At 41.2% G+C, this 17267-nt stretch overlaps 1 protein-coding gene across 1 annotated transcript in view; it reads right to left on the bottom strand.

The window, feature by feature from the left end:
- The window catches only part of BVES (blood vessel epicardial substance), a 48028-nt gene that overhangs the window by 14342 nt on the left and 16419 nt on the right, over positions 1 to 17267 (bottom strand). The window contains 3 exon segments of the mRNA XM_035888685.1: positions 5 to 125; positions 9049 to 9173; positions 11412 to 11645. Of these exon segments, the coding sequence (XP_035744578.1) occupies positions 5 to 125; positions 9049 to 9173; positions 11412 to 11645 (480 nt within the window).

Below are 17267 nucleotides of genomic sequence, written 5' to 3'. Positions count from 1 at the left end.
TGACCTGTCTTTAAACTCTGAATGTTGCAGAATTGTCCAGTTAGTCTTTGGAAGAGCTCTGGAGGCACATGGAGAGGTTCAAACGTCCTCTTGTAGAGGCTGCTAAGCTCCTTCTCTATCTTGATCTAGAATGCAAAACCAAAAGGCATTAGTTAAAAAAGGGTAAGACTGTGCACATGGTTTAGTTGCTACATTTGAAGAACGTCTTTGTCTTTGTTATGTTTAGGCAAGGCAAGAAGTGGTAGATGTGTCACATCTGTCCACAAACGCTGCCTTTGGGAGGGTGACCAAAACCTTATCTAAAATTAGCCAGGCTGGCACACTGGTGTTTTAGGATGCTATTCCATCCAAGTGGCACATTAAATCAGACACAAGGAGTCTTCTGAGGCTTCTGTTGATATAACAGCAACTCGGGGCCAGACTTACACAGGAAGAAAATGAGGTTGCCTGCATTTTTCACACCATATGCGCCATCATTTTGGCCATCTCTCAGGCTCTCCTGAGAGCCCCTTTCACCCCTGAGCTTCTTGGCTTACTTGCAGTGGAAAAGCAGTACTGTGAGTCTTGAAAAACAAGTCCATCATATTGAAACCGCGTGTGATGAGGGAGGAAAAAAACCCAAAACATTGCCAGCTGAACATCCCACACCTAGTAGCCCACCCAAACGCAGGCAGCGGCAATGAGGGAAAGGAAGTTGGCTGAAATACCAAGCCTGGAAGTCTTTCCTGAACAAAGGTAGCAGGGAATGGGACAGCGTCCTGGCCTCCCCGAAAGCAGAGGCAGCCTGAACAAAGCCTGCATATTTGCTGGGAAGAAAACAAGTTAGGACAATAAGCATCAGAAAATGAAAAGATAAAATATACAGAGAACAGAAAATAAGGAAAAGCTAGCAAGAAAAAAGGCAGAAAAAGAAGAAAAGGAGTCACTGCTTCAACAAATAAGAATATTCCAAGTTTACACAATTTTCGAGATTTTTCTGTATTTCAATATAAAAAACAGGAGAGGACAGAAGGTGGCAGCACAGGAGCCTAGGAGTCATTTTTCAGCTGATGGTAGCCAACAGTGGAAATCAAGAAACTTCTGGTTGCCTTTGTGGCTTGAGGAGGTGGCAAATCCAGAATGACCATGGGAGGCCCCAGGCTGTCTGAGGCCCATGAGGACTTCAAACTGTCACTATTCCCAGCCCAGGAGAGCATTTTAGGGTGACAATATTAGTCTTTAGACCCTAAGAGATGTATGTATTTCACATCAAAAATCCTCCCTGAGCTGTTTTTGGTAGAATTACGTGTGTGTGAAATAGTAAATCAAGCATAACAAAAAGTTTTGGAAAAATTGAGAAAGTTTCCTTGTTACATTTCAATTGTAGTTAAATACAGAACAAATTGAGCTGAGGTAGAAACTTTCTAGATTTATGGAACCATGATTGGAGTATTTCACACACAGCCTCAATCACTGATGTGATCCATCCCACATACAGGCCATCAAATGCCACGGGAATCACTCTGGAAGTGACAATCCTGTGGGTTAATCCCACAGAAATGATATACCGTTTGTTATTAAATTGCTAAACAGGAGAGATAAGGTTGCTTATGTGACCTTGCTATTATTACTTCATGACTTCTCAGCATTTATATTTCCACAAAAGGTCAACAAAAGGGTATCCCAATCTTGCAGACTTCATTTTTTAGCCAGACAGCCTCAAACCATGAAAAGCGAAAGCAAGTTTATAAACCTCGAGGACTTTTATGCAGCTTCCATGTGAAACACACACCAATACCTGTTTCCAAGGGCTTAATGTAAAAAATTCCTGTGAGAGCGCTCCTGAGAACTTTCTTTTCCTTAATACACAGCCAAACTTATGGTCAACTTTGTGTACAGCATCTGTGTACATTTGCCACCCACAACTGTACTAAAGCAGTGAGTGTGTGTGATTTTTTGATCCATCCATACATAAGCTTCAATCAAGTGTGAATTACTGCTTCCTGAAAAGATTTATATGGATCTTCTTATTTCATTACTCTGTCAACATTTTGTTACATGTCTCCCTCCTATAAATTAATCTCTGCCCCAGAAATGCTACCAGGACTGAGAAGAGGAGGGCTAGAATAGAAATGTTCAGACAAGATTAACAATAAAGTCACATAATCACAGATTGGTTGAGGTTAGAAGGGACCTCTGGAGGTCATCTTGTCCAACCTCCCTGATCAAGCTTGGTAACCTAGAGCAGGTTGCCCAGAACTATGTCCAGATGGCTTTTCAATATCTGCAACGAGGGAGACTCCATAACCTCCCTGGGCAACCTGGTCTGGGTCTCAGTTACCCTAGCAGTAACAAACTGTTCCCTGATGTTCCGACAGAGCCTCCTGTGCTTCACTTTATGCCCATTGCCTCTGGTTCTGCCACTTGGCACCAATAAAAAAGAGCCTGGCTCTGTCTTCTTCGCACTCTCCCTTCCATTATTTATATACATTGATAAGATCCCCCCCGAGCCTCCTCTTCTCTAGGCTAAACAGTCCCAGCTCTCTCTGCCTTTCCTCATATGAGAAATAATCCTGTCCCTCAATCATCTTTGTGGTCCTTCGTTGGGCTCTCTCCAGTATGTCCATGTCTCTGTTGTACTAGGGAGCCCAGAACTGGACCCAGTATGCCAGATGTGTCTCACCAGTGCCGAGGAGAGGGGAAGGATCACCCCCACCTTGACCTGCTGGCAATGCTCTTCCTAAATGCAGCCCAGGATACTGTTGCCCCTCTTTGCTGCAAGGGCCTATTGCTGGCTCACGTTCAACCTGGTGTCCACCAGGACCCCCAGGCCCTTTTCTGCAAAGATTTTTACCAGCTGGTCATCCCTCAGCATACATTGGTGCATGGGGTTGTTTCTTTCTCCCCAGGTGCAGGACTTTGCACTTCTTGTTGAACTTCATGAGGTTCCCGCTAGCCCATTTCTTCAGACTGCCAATGTCCCTCCAGTTGGCTGCCCAACCTTCTGGTCTATCAGCCACTCCTCCCAGTTTTGTGTCATCAGTACACTCTGCCCCATCATCCAGATCATTAATGATGATATCAAGCAGCACTGGGCCCAGTTTTGACTCCTAGGTTACACCACTAGTGTACACACCGTACACTAGTTCAGTGTGCACAGTGCACACCTCCAAAAAGACTTCACACCCCTGACTGCCAGCCTCAGCCCAGCTGTTCAGCCAGTTTTCAGTCCATGTCACTGTCTGCTCATCCAGCCCATACTTCCAAGGGTTTCTCTATGAGGAGTTCATGGAAGACAGTGTCGAAAGCCTTACTAAAGTTAATGTAGAAAACATCCACCGCACTCCCCTCATCCACCTAGCCAATCATTCCATTGTAGAGTGTGATCAGGTTGGTTAAACATGACTTCCCCTTGGTGAATCCATGCTGACTGCTTCCGATCACCTTCTTGTCTTCACTTGCCTGGAAATGGTTTCCAGGATTAGCTGTTCTGTCACCTTTTCAGGGATCAAGGTGAGGCTGACTAGCCTGCAGTTCCTTCAATCCTACTTCTTACCCTTTTTGAAGAAAGCAGTGGCATCTGCTTTCCTCCAGTCCTCAGGCACTTCTCCCAGTCACCATGATTGTTCAAAGATTATCAAGAGTGACCTGACAGTAATGTCAGCCAGGTCCCTCAGCATTCATGAGTGCATGCCATCAGGGCTCATGGACTTACATATGTCCGTTATGTCACCTGACCTCAAGTTACACTGGTTTCACGCTTAATCAATTACTAATTACATCTTCCACCAGCGACTACATGTTCCTTATGCAACAGTCTTTTAACGCCTTAGAGGACACCTACATGGACAAAGCAAAGGTTAAATTTAAACAAAACAAGAAAGTAAACTTAAACTAGCAAGAGAAATTGCGTCAGGAATTGCCCTGAACTGTTTGATTTCAAAATATGTTCCATATACCTGTGAAGTTAGATGACAATTTGTTTTGTCGACAGGTTCTCCCTCGTTTTTAATAGCCGTACCAATTTAATTTGCACCTCTTTCTATACATGACCACTGCAACTCAAAGAAAGATAAATTCCTTCCTCAGATGAACATACAAGTAGCTCCCAAGACTCCTGAATTCAAAACAATGCGTACAGACACGAGGACAGGACTTGGCTCTGCAGTGCTAATGCAATCCCTTAACTAGCACATAATTCAGGTTTCATGATCTTCCTCTAATGCAGAATACTTAAAAGGGAAAGGAGGCATAACCACTTTCTTAAAGATTAATCAGGTTGGACACCGTAGATGTATTTTTAGATGGTCTCCCTCGTAATGGGCTATTCACCCTTCACAAGCACAGCTGACTGCTTCTCCAGTCATGCTTGTGGGTCATATTCCAAATGAGCCACAGGGGTAGGTGTAATGTTTTGGTCGGCAGCGGTTGAAATATTCTGGAATGCTGCCAGAGCTCCAAGTCAGAGCTCTGTAGAGACACCGATTAGACTCTTTCAGCTTCCACTCAGACTAAAAAAGCCAAATCTGTGAAGCTCCAAGGAGTCAAAACCACAGAAATAATCTTCTGGTCAGAAGAGAAACTTGCTGCTATTTTGCATGCTTCATTTAATAAAATATGCTCAACTGAACATATAAATTATTCATTTTGTAAAATGACTAATTTGTAATTATTCTTCCATTCCTTTCTTTCCTTAAAAACATTATTTGTGAGGCTGGCTAAATAAAATTGATTTTGAGATGGGCAATACAATTATATGCAGACAGAAAATCTCATTCAAAATTAGTCCTGAGAATGTCTTTCTTTTTTTTCCTATTCTCTAATTTTCTATAGGAAAAGTACTTAAAAACAGCCTCTAGTTCGTAACAAACAGAATGTGGAAGACAGCTGAAAAGACATGTGTGACTACCAGGCAGCACTTAAAAAGAGCTGGATGATCACAATCTGTAACAGAGATCAATATCTTGTTTGTGGTATTACCCCACTTCTGCATGATTTCAACTACTGTTTAAATTCACATAATTTACTAGGTATTTAGAGCCCAGTCTTCAGAGAAGCAGAGTACTCACACAGTTTCCAGACCACAGCTGCAGTGGTAGTAATACAAGCATGAAAACCAGACTCCAGTTTTCTGCTTTGCCTGAAGCAATTAGATATTTTTTTTTTTTCCCTCATACTGCTAGAGAGCAGCAATGAAGTGCACGTCACCTAACGATGACTATATAAAGCTCGGTTAGTAGTTTGTAATGGTTGTGTAGGCTTGCTCTACAGCCAGTGGAGAGGGATGTCACTATCACATCTTAAACAGATATTGGGTGGATGGGTTGAATCACACTGGACAACCAGCTTAAAGTAGATGCTTAACTTGGGAGATGGACAGAGTAAGACAAGATGATTCCAATATCCTATTTCATATGGCAAAGCTACTGTCGCAGAAGTAGGGACCACAAGTAATTATTTGTACTCTTTGAAAATGTTCTTAATTGTTAGACTCAAATATTACATGCTTCCTCTCAGAGGCCCTTCATTTCTGGGAGCGCCCATGTCCTGAATGATATATTTCAGGATGAGTATCAGAACGTGACCGAGAGCAACTAAGAAAACAGTCAATGCCTATGTAGAGCAGTTCCCAGTTAAAAGGACTTGATATTATTCCTACATTTCACTGTTCCTATTTCCCACATATTTCTGTCTTTAGAATGCGCATCAATATTGCAGAAGATGAAGGGGGCAAAAAAAAAAAAAAAGAAAAGAAAGATTCAGTAAAGGCATCTGTGGTGGTTTCATGCCTTTACATTGTTCTCGATCCAAAATTACAGAGACTATCAAGATGTAGTCATTAATTTTTAGAGTCAACAGAACTCTCATTTGGGTTCAGGTGGCTCTTCCAGTAGTAACTCCAGCCTCACCAGAAGGACCATCAGGAAGCCTTCATGTGGAAGGCTGTTCCTGCAAGCTCCCTTGTTCCATTCAATATCTGGAGTAGGGAGGTGGGGGCATTGATCCGAGCTAAGTGCTGTAAGCTTCACCACCACAAAAATGTATTTTGAAAAAGAAGTGTGCATACCGATGAAGGTCAGGGTTAAATGACTACGATATACGTGCCAGAGAGGTTTCACATGACCAAACAAGAAAGATGAAACTTACAGTTCAACCACATCACTTTTGTTGGGTTTTTTTGTTGTTTTGTTTAGGTTTTTTTTTTTAATTGGTGAAAGACCATAATTTGATCATGGTGGGATGCACATAGTTAACATATATATGTGGAAAACTTATTTTAAATCCAACTGACTTCAACTACTTATTATCTGTCATCCATTAACACAACTGTAAGTACTCCCACTGTCCAAGACAGAATTTTCACTGGATCTTTCCAATGCTTTATTTTTAAGTCTTAGAAATTTTCCTCATCCTTCCCTACAGAACAATGCTATGTTTTGCCGTGGACAGAGAGAAAGAGCTACAGTCCAGAAATTCATATAGGGACAAAAGCGAAATGAGTAGGTTTACATTCACTGTAATAGGGTATACACATTACCTTGAGGTAAAGCACAGATCCTAGGCTGTGATCAGACACAGTGATGGGGGTCATGCAAAGAACGAGACAGATCAGAGTAGAGAAAAAAGAAAATCCAAAACCCACCAGGACAAAGACTATTTAAACATTGCTGGACTCAAGCACAAGCCCAGGACCTTGGCCAGGAAAGTCCCCTGATGATGTGGTATCCAAGTTAGGACACAGTCAAGCACAAGCATATAGCGTGGCAGGACTGCGCTCGGGTGAAAGTCAGACCAACTAGCTTGCCTCCCAATAGGCATCTCGCTGTGCAAGTGCTCCTTCAATGTTCCAGCATGAAATCAAACAGCACAGCATCTTAGGTGTCAGTGGCTGGAGCACAAGCTTGCTGTCTACAGGTACGAGTGGAGCTCCAGCCTCCTCAGAAGCCCTGGTCCCCTCTGGTTTCATTCAGGAGCCAGAGAAGCAGGAGTGTGGCTGGTTGAACAGCTCCCACACTATGGATCAAGCTGGTTGCAAACTGGTTGGTTGTTCTTGCCAGGACCAGGACATGGGAAGCATTTTGGTAGACTCTAACGACAAGCAGATACTGAACTTCTTTATGCTGTACTCCCTTAAAACTGGATGGTTCTTCTATACCACAGTCCCACCCAAAGAACCAGCTATGACGCAATTCAACTATTATTTGCTCTTAGAAGTTCTGCCCAAATTATGTGCCTTGAATACAAATTCTGAAGGAAAAAAAGTTAATTAGCTTGCACTAAGTTTCCTTTGAGGTCTTTCTGAAAAAGACATCTTTCACTGTTGATGAGTGAGCTGAGAACTAAAACTGAAAAGGAACTAGTGTTAAGGTGTAAGGGGGGGGGTGTTTTAAAAAACCCGCACAATGCCGATTTTAAAATAATTACTGAAAATACTATATATCACGCCAATTAAAATAGTATAATAAAAATAGTATAATATTTAGTATAATTTTTCATGTAATGTTCATAAATACTGTAATTTCTTAATCTTAAAATAATTTCTGTGTTTTTCTTTCCCTTAAGTCTTAATATACAAAGAAACACCACTGCATAGTTAATCTATCCAAATTAGTTCTTGGCTAAGCTTTAAGTTGTAAAGGTCACGTAGCCCTGCATATGGCAACCTTTGGGCAACTCTGCTCCATATTGGAGGAACACTGCTGTACGTAGAACCCCTCCTTTCTTAACATATATACGTAGGTGTTTGGGGTTTTTTACCAGCTGTTACACACTTATGGAATGTGTCTGATTTGGGGCAAAGGCAGAGTTATTCTGCTGATAATGTAATCCCATATACAGTCCTGTAATCTTGAAACTATAAATCTATCTGCCTTAGATTCTGGAGACTACAGAATGCAATATTAACATTTTGAACACTTGGCACTTCATTAATACTTGATTGGCACATAACAGCAACTATTATATTAATTATACTAAAGATTATCTAGTTTTGATGTGCATATACCAACAGAAGGCTGGGTTGGTAGTCATTTTGCAGAAGCAGAATATACTTCTGGATGAATAATACTAAGAAAATGAATCGATTGTCTATTGGATATACATTTAGTTGAAGGTGGGACAAAGAGTCCTGTATTCTTGGTATACATTTCAAACATATTAGAGTGCATTTGAAGAAAGTTATCCCAATGCATCATTCTGAAGGCAACAAAGGGAGTTGCAAAATTTCGAGACATGACCCTCAAAACTCAATGAATGCACAGAACAGGATGAAAGGAAGAATCATCTTAATACTGTTCTTCCCACACCTTACTCAGTTTTGCTGCTTATCTCAGAGTCCCACAGATGTTCAAAACTGGCAGTAGCATCTTGCTTACCTTTTATTTGCATTTAAAAGGAACATGACAGTACAAAACATACGAGCTAAAGCACTTGTCAGCAAAGCAGAGTCTGAGGGTCATTTATAAATGGACATCAGCATTTGTTTCTATGTTCAAATAGCAGTCTATCAGGGCACTTGTCATTTATCAATCTCCCTTCCCACCACAGAGGATGTTCAAGACTCAAAAGTGAGGTAGGAAAGTTTGATCCCTCCCAAACTCCTAATTAAAAAAAAAAATATTACTGTCCTGGAATGCTCAATTTTAATTATCTTGGTAGAATTTTATTTCCAGAGGCCTGCATGCATGTACACTTGTGGGTGGAAGAGTGGGGAAAACAAAGGCACACACAGCCCCCAAACTGCCATTTCTGGTCTCTCTGCAAAGAAACTACGTAACCCCCTCCTTACCACCAAAACCAAACACAACAGCCAGAAGCGGCCAATAATAACTTCTAAAGGCAAATCATTTTTCAAGAATACGGATTTCAGGGAAATAACTATGTATTGCATCAGATCACTCTTATGGCCTGGATCTTTCCTGAAGTAGCTAACTGACTTCGTCCAAACAAACTGTGGTGTAATTCAGGAACTGCTGTGCAATTCATTGGTTTGTCCAGCAACCATAGGCAAAACTTCCATTTTTCTTGCATCTTACTAGACTGCTTGTGCAACTTAGCTGTTATACATACCGGTCTTCTCTTATACACTAGGTATATGAAATGTAAAAGGTTGACAACCAGAAACACAGAATTCCAGATCATTATGTCCAAGGCACAACGGTAGAGTGTAGCCCAAATGATGAACAATGCACATCCTGAAAAAATTAAAAAAAGGGAGTTAAATTTCACTGAACAATAAACACATTCATACAAAGCCATCAAGAATGTGTCCATTGGGTGTAATTACACTGAAAAGAAATATATTCTACAAGCTTTACTACAGTCAGGCTCTGTGGATCAATGCACGCACCGGTAGCATGAGCTAATCGCTACAGTGCTACAAACAGGCACCGAGAGCAGGCTGACAGCAGACTGCAGTCCTGTTGCATGGGACTGCCATACTCGAGCTACAATAATTCAGATGAGGACTGGGGAAAGCAGAAAGGTGCAGGCCCTGGTGGTCTGTTACTAAAATTAAGTAGAAATGGGATAGGGGAAAACTGTACCTTAAGTACACACACACACACAAAAAAGCAGCTCACAAAACTTTATTACTAGTATTGCATTAATTAGACAAAGAAGAACCTAGAAAAGAATGATTGCTGTTCATATCAGTACCATTCACATCTAACTAGTGAGCAGTAGTTGCACAAAAACCTCCTAAAGTCATATGCAGATATTTTTGAAAACTTAAAGGAAGCATCATTGCTGCATTTTGACAAGGTGACAGCAGGAACCTGCATTCTCTTGTATGGCAAAGAGAAAATTTCAAATGCTTACTCTTTTTTTTTTTTTTTTTTAAGTTGTTTACTTTGAAAAATGACAGTTACTTTAAAAGATAAGGCATGCTGTATGATTAAGGATTCTATTTTTAGCCTCCAAAGACAATACTTATCAACGACAGATTATGCATCAGTGAGTCTCTCCCAGATAACTGTGAGCCTACTGTCCGATAGAGATGGCTATAGAGGTCACATATATATTTTCCCTTAAGTTTCATGCAAAGACAACAAGGACAAGGTGCCAAATCAGTGACCCTTCCCTTTTTCTCCCCAAAGAGGATGCTGAATTCATGAACTCAATATTATCTATTCTGTCTGAGTTGTTGACTGGCCAGGCAGAACTTGCATAGGGATCAGAAAAATCCAAATATGGTGACTCTTGATCAGCTGGTTAATTAGACCACAAGGGATGGGAGGATACAAGGTCTAGAAGTATTGGAGAGGAGCACTATTGTGGAGGAGCACAGTGGTGGGGCAGGGTCATCAAAGCAAAGCGGACAGATCCCTAGGAACCAGGCTTCATTACTTATGCTGTCCCACCAGCTTGCAAAACTCTGATTCCGTATCTGCTCAAACTGCAACAAGACCTGCAGACCAAAGCGGCAAGCTCAGCAAATGCAGAGGGAACTACACAGACAAAGGGTCTTGCAATGCTCAGACCCTCAGTCATGGGTTTAATAAGTTATCCTATAATAGCTATAAAAAAAGAAAAGGCGAGATCATTGTAAATTCAACCATAGAAGTTCTACCATAGAACAGACCCACACTATTGTATGAATAACCATTCTCACTTAAAAATATTTAAGCATGCTCTGTGTTGCAATACACTCGGGTTTGTCTTTCTTACGCTGCAATGACTCACTACTCCTTCTCCTTTGATCACAAAAACCTTGTCCCACACAAAGTACAGGGGCTTTGAAAGCACTGTGGGACTGCAAGAGCGTTACAAATGAAACCACACTTGCTCAGTCTCAAGTATGCCAAATTTAGTTTTTTCTCTGAAGTCAAATTTTGGTGTTGCAAGATGTCTACAGTGCTGGAGGAAATATGACTGACTTCAGGAGAAGACGGACTGCACTCCTCAATCAAAAGCCTGCGCTTCTAAATCAGCAATGAAAATAAGGCTGGTGACCCACAAGTGTCACACGTTTGAACCCACATTTAAAGAACACGTGGGCCAACATCAAGCTTCTCAAGGAAAACCTCACCTACTGCAGACATACTAAGTCAGTGCACTAGCCAATACACAATCCCAGTACTTACTTGAAACAACTTAACTATGATTTGGAATTTAATGAATTTTAAGCAGCCAGTGACAGCTGAAGTAAATGGGGTCCACTTGTTTTCAAGTTGACATTTTCATAGATTTGAAATGGTCACTTACATTTCTGGGAAATTTTGAGAGCCTAGGCACATATAATCTTTCCAGAAAAGGTATGTCAGGGTCAGAACAGACCCCCACTTACACCAAAAATGCCTTCAGCAGAGTACAACCACCATGAATATGGGCTGTAATTTCACCATAACCTGAAGGGACCAGCTCTGTAATGGTCACAAACTGCTATTTCTGTCACAGGAAGGTCGCAAATGTCTCCAGAATAATTCTCCTACCTATGGTGAGCAGGCCTCGCAGAAAAATCATATGAAGGTTCAGAGTAGTTGGAATAACCAGTCCAACTGCAAAGCAAATATTTGCCATGTGGAAAACAAGATGGTGAATCTCCTTCCAGTTTTCACATGCAGTCTCATTAAAAGGCACAAGGGTGGCATTTTTTAAGTCTGGAATAAAACCTAGTGGAGTAACAGGGAGTAGGCTCATTGCTGTAGTATTCATCTTGGAGATTCCTACAATGAGAGAGAGGAGAGAAAAAAAAAATCACTGTACATTAAACTGAAATATATTATACATAAACATGGATTTTGGGGTCATTTTCTCTCTTCCCAGGATATACTTTCCAAAATCATTCATGGGAAAAAAAAAATTTAAAAAAAATCTACAAATGCTTTAAAAGGGTAAGTTAGATCTATAGTTCAGCAATGCTTTACTACCTCTTTCACCTAAGTCCTAGGCTTGAAGAATGGTACATTTCAAAATTTGGACCACATGCACCTGAACAACACTGCTTGAACCCTGGCTACAGTGACTGTCATTGCTCAGTACAACATCCTATGTATTCTTCCTAGTCTTACACAAATAAAAATCACATTTCAGTCTACCATTTATTGAATGGGTCCACGATCTTCGGCAAAGTAAAATATTTAAGAGAACTTAACAACCTAGATGAGAAATGAAAGAAAAAAAGGGGGGGGAAAAAAAAAAAAAAAAGGCTTATGTAATGTAAGTCTCCTTTATGGCATACAAAGTTGTTCTTCTAAATAAGGAATGGAAGGTCTTAAAAAAGGAGCACGTGCTGTTCGGGTGATTAAAAAAGAAGCAGCCAACAAACGATACAAAAATCAAACCTCAAAGACAGTCTCAACTTCGGGCTTTCTTGCAGTATTTGCAGGATCATTTGGAGGTCTCCTAAGTCACATATCATCTTGCTCACATTAACCAGAGTAGGCAAAAAAACCCCAAACCACTTTTGAGAACAGTAAATAAAAACTACCATTTCTCCTCCTAGTTGATCAGATGCTACCAAATCAGAAAGGGAGATGCCCAGGCTGCTAAGTTATGACAAGGCTGCCAGTCTTTCAGCAAAATCACTTGGTCTACCCCATATGAGCGAGCTTGCCACACCTTTGGTTGTTTGTGGAACTCTGGAGAAAACAAGGCAGTTAAAAAAGCTGATTTCTAATCTAAAAATAAATAGGGTTTGTTGTAGTCATAAATCCAGCATATTTTCCTTTCACACCAATTAAAAGGAGAAAATACATACATATCTGTGGGCAAATATCTTCCCAACACAAAGTAAAAAATTCCTATTAAAACCAAACTGAAATATTTCAAGACACTACCTTTAAAATCTTAAAAGCTGGTGTCTCTAGGGAACTGCAGTCAGTGTTACAAGCACTCCAGAAGGTCTTCTCAACCCAGAGCAGTTCCCTGCTGGAGGAACATGACTGCGGCTAGACGGGCTGTCAGAAACACAGGGGAACCCTGCTTCCAGCGAGGCACGTATGGTCCCCCACCGCCGCAGCGGTAGAGGTTATATGGAGCTCTGCTTGAGTCTTGTTAATGAAATATATGCACGTATCACTGAGCAAACAGGCTCCGTAACATAGAACACAGCGGGATTTGCATTCAAGTTAATTCCAAAGGGACAGTGCACATCCCTGCCGTGTGTGCTTACTAACTGTCATGTAGCTCATCAGCTCAGCAGACAATTTTGAGTCACGGTTAACACACTCAGTATTTCCTGCAGACTGGAATACACTCAGCATCTCTCTGTTACTTGAGAGTGCTTCTCGGGCTGTGAAGTAATTATGAGGTGCTTCACCCATTCTTTTTATTATTCCCTCCCCCCCATCAACTTGTGTACACTGCATAAGCAAGCTGGACAATTTCTGAAATTAATCAGCCTTTTTAAGCCCCTTTTTAAAGCAGCAGGAAGAAAGAAAGAAAGAAAACCTCAACCCTCTGTTAGTTCTCCTTCTGATGCCCAGAGCCTGCCACAGCTAAGGCATGCTACAGAACATGCAGAGGCATCTTGCAGGATCCAACACTAGCATGGACATAGTGCTATCCATACCTGAATAGAAATGATTTTCCAAGAAAAAAACCCGTATCTAATTCTTACCAAAATACATAATTCACTTATTTCTTAAAAGCTCACTTTCTTCTTTTCATTCCTACATTAGTTATTTACAGATGTTATTTAACATGGGGTGGGGTTTCTTTGGCATAAACAAATTCTACACTAAATTGTCACCAATAATCACAGTGCCCAAGCAAATTCACCATCCAGGTATCATGCGAGCACATCCAAATGTGCTCCTATTTTCTTTCAGCATTTTCACATGAATTTAGCACCAGAGCCACGAGCGCAGTTCCACTGCCCCGACAAAGCCGCTCACACACGGAGCAAAAGTGCAAGCCCTGGCGCTTTACTGAGCGCATGAACAGAAAATAATTGCTAACTGGATAACTGTGTTTGTGCTCATCTCACACACATCTCATCATCGTGCTCCTGTTGTTTTCAAACAATATAGGTGCCCTACATTGCAGCAAGCAGGATCTCTAGGTCTTTTGCAAAAAGTTGTCCGCCAGTTTTCTATATTTCCCTGCCAAGTCATCTGCCAATAAAAGCACCACTGAACATGCCAACAGATTGAGTAAAAGACAACCAAGCTCACATACAGAATCAGCCCTAAGTCCATCAACTCATTTCAAGATCAAAACGGGCTGCAAAAAGTAACTTCAGCTGCATCGGATTACAAATAGACAAAGCTTTCCAGATGTTTGATTTTTTTAACAGCAAAATTTTGTACGGCATTGCTGGGAGACTAGAGGCTGCCTTACTCTGTAAGACTTGGCTGTAAAGCTTCACACATTTGAAGACTGGAAAACCAACGAGCCAAATCAACTCTACACCACGTGCCAATCTCATCCTCCTCACAACCCAGCCAAAACACCGCTCCCCTCGCTAGCCACAGAGGCTGATGCCACAGCCCACCAGCCATAAACTATCATAACGGGAAGGTGTTTCTCCAAGCGTTGACCAAGTCATTTACAGCCTTTGACAATAAGAGAGTCCACAGTTGTAACATGTTCAACGCTTTTGAAAGCCTGGGCCACCTACTTGGCTGCCTAAATTACAGCCTAGGAACCTAAATCTAGCCCCCTCCATTTTTTATAAGCTTTGTCTTTCATACGTTGAAGTCTTTACATGATGACATTTGAACTCAACTTCCTACTCACAAATAAACATCGGAGCACCGCTAACGTACTGGGGAACAGTGGAAAGCTGCTGAATTTCTCTGTCAAGATGGTATTTTAAAGCTGGCAGAAATAGATTGATGCTGTCCACAGAATGACACAAGGACAGACTGACACCAGCTCTGAAGGAGAGCTGCCCAGGAATTTCAACGAGGGAGCCTGCTCGAGCACCAACAACACAGGCAGGCAGGGTTATAAGCTCTAACCTAAAACGTTTGCCCACAGGTAACGCCAGGAAGACAAACATTCAAACTAATAGCTCTGTAATTTTAGATCAATTCGTTAGTCCTAATGTCTACTGTTGACAAATAACATCGAAGGATTAGCAAAAAAAAAAAAAATAAATAAATCTGCTGTTCAACAGATGAACATGCAATTCTCATTTCCTACCCTCTGCTCTCTCAGAGTCAAAAATTAATTCTGGAAGTACAGAATCAGACCTTTAAAACTTTAATTTAGGGTTATGTGTCCTCAGGATTATTGAAGTTTTCAATACATGAAGACACGTAGTAACATGGGAAGCTAAAAATGCAACCAACATGGTCAAATAATTTTGGAAAAATTGGGGAAATAGCATCAACTGAAACGAAAACTTTATGGAGCATAAGACAAATAATTAAAAGAATATTTTTAATATTGAGTAAAGTAATTTTTCCTTCATATGGCCTCAGTTTTACCAAACTAAGAGTTTGAAAAGTCAGATGATTGAAAATTCAACCCAATTTATTGACCAAACAGGAAAAAAATAACAAATGTCAGAACAAACTTAAAGTGACATTTTAACATTAAATTTATCAGAAATTAGTATTGTTAACAACAAAGCCTATATTTTTTTTTTTTTGTGCATTAATTTGATAGAAAGTTAAGGTGACAGGTCATGTTTTTAGGTCTGAAAATACAAATTCTCTAAATGTTAATGAGGTGAACTTACTCTAGGGTTTTTCTATGCTGAGGACATCTTTATACAAGAGGCCAAACTTCTGAAAGCCGTTCCCTAAAGTATTTAGTCCCTAAATCTTCAGACACAAAGATGCCTTAAAAAAAAAGGCGGGGGGGGGAGCTTTTTACCCACACAATGCTCAGAGAAGGCAGATGTAGAAGAAACTTTTAGAACAACTGGTTCCAGGAGGAGAGCAGGTCAGCCAAGCTGATATGGGACAGTGCAGAATGTCCCACTCACATCATCATGCACTTTATTGAGATTATTTGTATCCCACAGCTTTACTGTTCAACGTTATTCAAGTGAGCTTCTTAAAGCTTTGCACGAGTACGTTTGTGTAACTTTACAGTCATCAAAACTTTAGAGTCCATCATTTATGTAGATGGATTTTGTGAGTCTAAAGAAAAAAAAAATGGGGGATCAAGCTTTTTTTTTTTTTTTTAAATCATACCTGCAGAACTTTAACTAATTTTCTGTGGTCTTGTAGCACAAAAGTTGCATAAATAATTTGGACAATTTCTTTGCTATTCTGAGCTGAAGACAAAGTATTAGTGCTACCATAATTAGGTTAATTACAGCTTAAGTTACCCATTTCCTTTTTAAAATGAAGTAGGAGTGAATGGGAAAGTGGATGCGAAAAGACTATTTCAATATGCTCTTTGGGGCAAGTTTGTTTCCATGAATCTGTGTCATTAACTACACAAATTTGTTAAGTCTCACTCTACTCTTTACTCTAGACTAAATTTAAGGGTGTTTTCATTCTGCATAGTTAACAAAAAAATCCATACCATGAGAAATACCCTTACGTGTGCTCAATGTAAGGGCAGCCGAGCCATGCTGTGGCAGCAGAAGTTTATTAACCACAGAGGAGCTGGCTCCACATTTAGGTGATACCACACACTGACACGCAGCACTCCCCAGTCCAGGGACGCAGCCACCGCTGCCACCCCACTTCTCCCCCTCCCTCCACAGCACCAGTTTAGCCCACAATGTACCAACACAAAACACAAGGTTTATACAAAAAAAATAATAATTGAAAATATAAAATAAAATAATCATAGAATCATTTAGGTTGGAAAAGACCTTTAAGATCATCAAGCCCAACTGTTAAACCATGTCCCTAAGCACCTCGTCTGCCCGTCTTTTAAATACCTCCAGGGATGGGGACTCAACCACTTCCCTAGGCAGCCCGTTCCAATGCTTGACAACCCTTTCGGTGAAAAAATTTTTTCCTAATGTCCAACCTAAACCTGCCCTGGTGCAACCTGAGGCCATTTCCCCTCGCCCTATCGCCCGTTACCTGGGAGAAGAGACCGACCCCCACCTCACTACCCCCTCCTGCCAGGCAGTTGTAGAGGGCGATCAGGTCTCCCCTCAGCCTCCTCTTCTCCAGGCTGAACAACCCCAGGTCCCTCAGCCGCTCCTCATCAGGCTTGTGCTCCAGACCCCTCACCAGCTTCGCTGCTCTCCTCTGGACATGTTCCAGCAACGCAACGTCTTTCTTGCAGTGAGGGGCCCAAAACTGAACACGGTATTCAAGGTTGAAATAATCAAGCAACTCGTCCCTTCTCCCCCCAGAAGGGCCGCTTCCCAGGCAGTGCCTGCCCGCAGGAAGGAGCCCCGTTCCCGGGCGCCCGTCGGGGCTGTG

Source organism: Egretta garzetta, unplaced genomic scaffold (assembly GCF_000687185.1).
Source record: "Egretta garzetta isolate BGI_Z169 unplaced genomic scaffold, ASM68718v1 scaffold10, whole genome shotgun sequence".
NCBI lineage: Eukaryota > Metazoa > Chordata > Aves > Pelecaniformes > Ardeidae > Egretta > Egretta garzetta.
This window is presented reverse-complemented; position numbering and strand designations above follow the sequence as displayed.